The sequence below is a fragment of the Furipterus horrens genome, unplaced genomic scaffold (genome assembly GCF_987537825.1).
Source record: "Furipterus horrens unplaced genomic scaffold, mFurHor1.1.pri manual_scaffold_2, whole genome shotgun sequence".
Classification (NCBI taxonomy): domain Eukaryota; kingdom Metazoa; phylum Chordata; class Mammalia; order Chiroptera; family Furipteridae; genus Furipterus; species Furipterus horrens.
The window spans coordinates 111,002,849-111,008,848 of record NW_028327172.1 but is presented as its reverse complement, the minus strand read 5'-3'; the positions used below and the strand labels follow the sequence as shown (position 1 = coordinate 111,008,848).

Here is a 6,000-nt window from a genome sequence, read left to right as displayed (position 1 = left end):
CTTATAGTTCCACCTCATCTCAACATTAAAAAACTTCATTTTTAATGAAATTTTAGAACAGCAGAAATTTTAATAAATTGAGTGTATTTTCAGATATAAATCAGTTGAGTAAGTTAAAAGCTAGATGAATTAAATATTGTTCAATGCAGTAATGTATTAGAAATAACTTGGGAACAATTCATTTTCAAATTAATGGATTCAGCATGATGAATATTTCTTCAACAACAAAGCAATTATTAATACATAAATTTTAAGGTTAATAATTACCTTTAATTTTCTTTTTTTAATGCAACAAACCTTCATTCTGCTATTATAATGTTTGCATTGTTTACAAGAAACAGGATAAATCTCTCCCAAAAAAGTGCTCACAGAGACAGCCATAAATAAAAACAAATATATTGTCATTTGAAACAGTTTCAAATAGCAGAAAAGCAGTATTCATTGGTTTAGGACATCACTTAGTAGTATTTTTAGAGAGTGACTCATTTTGGCAAAGTTCTGCTAGTAAAACTTAATGTGTTTTATGCTGTAATAACGCAAGATAAATTTTTAGGAAAATTCAGTTCAATATGTGAGGGCGTATGCATTTTCAAATTTTATAGTTAAGACTTCAATGGTATAAGAGCAAGTTTAGAAAAACATTTTTATTAGACAAATTATTTAGACAAATTATACACAGAAAGCTCTGCCACTCATAACTGAGGCCTTCAAAAAGTGTTTTGTGTATTTGTATAATAGGCAATACATCAAAATAGGCCTATTTTAAATATTGTACATGGTTAACAGTTTAGCTAAAATCACTGAAACATCTGGTATGTCCCTAGATAGCTTTTTGTAAAGATTTTTTTGTTTGTTTTAAAATCAGAGTCATTGATGAGATCATGAATGTTACAAGGGAAAACAAGTTGTGCATGCACTTAGGTACTTGTTACCCTGGAAACAAAATGGTTTTTGCATGATAAGAAATTATTCTGCCTTACACAGTAGACAATATCTGAAGATTTAGTACAAAAACAGTGACAGAAAAAGATGCTCCCCAGAACAGAATTAGCATCAAAATATAATATACCTTAAGAATATACCTTTTAATTTCTTCTAAAGCAAGTCACATAGGTTGATTCCTACATCAATCCTAGCCACAGAATGAATTAGATTGAAATAAGTGTATGGCTGCTAAGAACACAGGATAAGTTCTCGCTTCCTACTTACCACATTTTAATTTAAGGGTTACAAACAAAGTTCATTCTACATCTCTAACAGGTAAGAATGCTACTTTAAAAGGGTTGTGCACAAAGAGGCACTGTGTTTGCTGTCATCCTTCTATACACTTGGCACTAGTGTAAAAAATACGCGACTCCTCCAAACAGAACTGAATAAAAAGGGGGTTGAGAGCCCAGTATGATTATTGTATTTTCTTCTTTAGGATTACGTATGATGGTAATTAAGGCCACATCAATATTTTCTAAGGGCTCTCACCTCTCCCCAACTACAGTTGTGTTAATTGGCTGACTGCTTTGGAAGAGACTTGATTAACCTTCAATGATCTACATTTAAACTCTAACAGAGCTCTATGTGCTGTTGTGGATGCGGTTCGGCTAAAGCTTTTTTCATTTAGATAATTAATTAAAAGTAAAATTATCAAGGTTAGTTTTATACACTGCTGAATAACAAACGCAAAACCTATTCAAACGAGTCACATCTAGGAACAAATATTAAATCGCCCTGGATGTTTTAATGACAAAAGTATAAAATATTCTCTGTTGGCAAACAATGCGAATCAGAATAACATTAAAGCAACCTGCTTTTTCTAACTGAAAAGACCCCCTGCACTATACATAGTTCCTGATACAATACTTTTTTTTAAAAACTAAAGCTTTATTAAATGAATTGCAATAGCAATGGCCGCCTTTCAATATATATACACATTATATAGGTGCATATATATGTATATATGAGATACTTATTTAACACAATGGAGGCTTCTGCCATATGATAAAGTTTACTGTACATAAGAAAAAACTTTGAATACTGTACAATCACATAAAGGTCATATGCACTGTTGCAGTGCAAGAGTAGTTTTAACTGTAGTCTTGACTGGCATATTAATGGCTTTTTTTGTAATCCTACAAGATTGCATTCTCATATTGTGTGGCCTGAATAATCTTTAAATTGCTTTATAAACACTGCAGGGGTTGCCTTTGGTCCACAGTTAAAGGACACTCAACAGCAGTGGAGCCTTGTATGGATGCAGCAGAAGAATGTAAAAGGACTGAAGTTATTGCAATTATATCTTTAAAAATAGAGAAATGTTATGCAAGAGGCCTTTATGTAAAATTAATCTTCCATACACTTTTAGTATACTCAGTGCACACTTCCTATACTTGAAGTACAGTATATGAAAAGCAGACTAATAGGATCCTAGGATACTATATTCTGGGGGAACAAGTTGAGTAATGAATAAAAGTGGAAAGAAATGTATCAGAAAAGAGGGAAAAAGAGAGAGAAGTAGAGGAGGCAGGAGGGAGGAGGGAGAGGGTGGGGAGAAAGAACTAGAACTGTTACTAATAATCCTGATTTTTAAAAAACGTTACATCCATGTTAGTCCCACAACATTACAGTTGCTCCTTGCAAAGGGAGTCCTACAAAGGAAACAGTGAAAAGACTTTGTTTGATGCTCATATGGAGGTGCCTCGGTCTGGATCGTTACCCAGATTGAGCCCCAGGGTAGGAGTTGGTTGATAAGGAATAGATGACATTGTTTTTATAGGACTCCTGAAAAAGCCCCCATTAGGTGCCCTGTGCCTGAAAGGGCCAGTTCGGTGCTCAGGCACGTTGCCAAAAGCGAAACCAGAGGCAGCTTTAGCTGACAGTGTGCGGCTAAGAGTCTGGATCTGCTCTGGGATAAAGGTTGTTGTGGTAATATGAGTGTTCCTGAAATCACTGATTTGCTCCAGTGCTTGCCGTGTTGGCAAAGTGTCAATGTCCAGAGGGGTCAAGTCAATTGACGAGGTGGAAAACTGTTTATGGGGGCTGTCGTCATCAGTGCACAAGCTATTTACACGTCTATGGAGGTGCTCCAGGTCAATTTCCTTGTCATCCTGGAGATGAAGAAAAAGAAGATAAGGTTCTCATCAGTACTAGCTTCCACGGTTAAAAAAAAAGTAGTTCAGCAAACATGATATGTAAGGAACTGAACTTCGGGGTTTATTCATTTAACAAGTATTTACTGAGCACCTAATGTGAGTCAGGCACTGTCCTAGGTTCTGGGGGTACCGATAGGATTTTGACATAAGGTTATCTATAATACTTTTTTTTCTTGCAGGGAAAGTTCTAAAATGGGCATATGCCACATGCAACTACAAAATATGGGAGCAGTGGATGGGTGATCACCTTCTCTAAGAGAAGGAAAAGATCCAGGCAAAATTGTACAAATAAAAAGTATGGTTTTGGCAACTCACTCTCAGCCCTACCCCTTCTTTACATATGCTTCCTCCTTTTTCAGGGTGTCTTATTCCAAATTAAATATCTGTTTCTTTCCACTGCTCACTCCAAACTTTTTCTATTCTTGGAGCTAAATGATACAATATGCTGATATGTTAGTTCACACTAGGGTTAGTCACTATCACAGCGCTATTTCTCCTCAGCCTAGAGATGTGTAAGGTTGTTTGGAGAGAGAGACATTTGACACAAGAGAATCAATTTCTAAATGAGGGACTTCATGCACTCAAGCTACCTAGTACCAGAATAAGGCAATATTATGAGGTCAGCGAGACTTTTAGAGCCCCCTTCAAGTTCTTACATGTGAGTGGCAGTTTTGATTTAGGGTCAGGTATATGCTACATGGCCTCTAAAGCAAAGATGCTTTAAACTATGCTAATGGAGTCTTAGGAAAAGGGAACTTAGGAAAGAAAAAGAAACTAAAACCTCAGGTTTCTGGACTTGAAACCATATATCTCATAGGATTTTCACTAAAAGTGAGTATTAAAGTCCAATATTTGAAAAATAAAACTGGCAAGAAATAAAATTGTCCTTTGTATAAGTCTTATTTATAACCAAGTTCAATAAATCAAATTTGTGAGGATTTAAAAACATCTATTAATCATTAAAAAAAAAATTGTTTCTAAGACCTGGATTAGCTGCCATGAGTTAGAATGGAGTATGTGTTTTTGTTGTGGTGCTATTATAGTGCTCCTAAGTGAAAAATATTTTGAGCGCGTCACTGTTTTCCTTCTCCTTTCTCATTTCAAAATCCAATAAAAATATCCATTAATGCAATGCTATCACTGAGACTTTAGAGGGTTGAAAGATAATTTTATGGTTCCCACAGCAACTATAATGTATTCATCCATCAACAGATATAATAATGCAAAAATTTAATATTATATATAGTAATTCAAAATATAAGGAGCTTGGGGAGTCCTTAATTTCCAGCTTTTGGAGAATATGAAGTCTCTGCTATAATGTTGCATCAATGTGGTCTTTTGCTTTGAATCAGTGTCAGTAGAGATACCAGAAGCTTACCACAAAGAAAATACTACAATAAAACCTGATTAACTTCTGGCTCATACACCACTAATTTAGAATGCATGATCATTCAGACGAGTAGGTAGTTCAGATTTATCTTCGCTAAGCCAGGCTTTTCCTTATAAATGGTGCTGTGCTGATGGATTTTGCATATAAGGTGGTAGGAAGGAATCCTTAGACTAGAAAACCATTTGTCTGCAAGAATACATTATATGCAAAAGTTTTTATGCAAATGAGGTCATTTTTATTTATGCATTAAAGTAGATCTTTTCAGGACTTGCTCTAGGCTTCAGTTAGCCAAGGTCTAGTTATAGAAAGTTAAAAACTACCCTTTGAAACTATCAAGAGAACCAAATCACTCAGCAAATTTAAGTTGTTTTCATTTCAGTTTGTGAAGCTTTAGTGAATATGATTTTATTCTTTAAAAAAGTTTCAGTTTTGGTCCAGTAGAAATAAGATAGTTATACTTTTTGATGAAAACAAGGCACATGTTGCTTTAAAAGTACCGTGATGCGTAATGCTGTAAGTATTCTCTCAGATCTCTGGAAAAATATTAATATGACCTTGGAGTTGAGCTAACTCAAGAGTAGAGGAGAAATACTGAATTTTAGATGATTCTGCAATGTAGAGTCATCAGAGCTAAAAACATAATCACTCTTCTGAGGTCTACATTCAGATAGAGGGCAGCAATCACTGGTGGTGGATGGAAAATTCTAAGTATTTTACTGTATAATTGGATTTCTTAGGCTGAATCTTAGAGACACAAGTATGTTACTTGTAAGTTTAATAACTAATGGAAATAAAAAGATAAGCATCTTTGTGAACTGGTCATGGCAATCACAGCCTTCAAAAAGTCACTGAATTAGATCCTATCCTGAGATTTGGGAGAATTGCAAAGCCCATTATGGCACATAGAACGGCCAGTCTTTCAAACATTATATAGTCTCCATTTACCTGGGATGTCCTAAAATGGAAATTGTATTGGTCTTACCAATTTTTAGATTTCACAAATTTATTTTCACTTTTCAAGGAAAGAAGAAACAAGGACCATCCCCGACCCTTTCTCCCCTTCCTTGCAATTAATGATCCTCCTTGCAAACACAGCCTGTTTGTCGCCTCAACTTAGTGCCCAAGCTCCCAGTCAAGTACCTCTTTGGATGGGACCCTGGAGCCTTTCCTCTTGTTCCACCACGTCTCCAGCATGGCTATAAAGCAGGAGAGGACAATTCCAGCAGCCAGGATACAGAAAACCCCTGCAAAGCTCTTTATGTCCAGGGCACCTCCTTTCTGCTTTGTGTCCACTGAAGAGTACAGGTCACACTGGCCATTCTTTGGCCACCATTTGTGCTTCAGGATGTCCATGTCACCATTCTGCTGGAGCTCCAGGATCCTGGGGGCAAAGGACACAATCACGTGTCACAGGCATTAATTGCCTCAGTCCACAGCACAGCCGTTTATCATCCTCTCTCTGCGGGA

At 36.0% G+C, this 6,000-nt stretch overlaps 1 protein-coding gene across 1 annotated transcript in view; it reads right to left on the bottom strand.

Annotated features, from left to right (window-relative positions):
- Window positions 1-2,043: 2,043 nt before the first annotated feature.
- LOC150019284 (glutamate receptor ionotropic, delta-2) overlaps window positions 2,044-6,000 on the bottom strand; it is a 388,160-nt gene continuing 384,203 nt past the window's right edge. The window contains exons 7-8 of the mRNA XM_090267947.1: window positions 5,674-5,914; window positions 2,044-3,098 (exon numbers count right to left, since the gene is read on the bottom strand). Coding sequence (XP_090124073.1) covers window positions 2,676-3,098; window positions 5,674-5,914 — 664 coding nt within the window. The 3' untranslated portion in view covers window positions 2,044-2,675. The remainder of the gene's footprint in view (window positions 3,099-5,673; window positions 5,915-6,000) is intronic.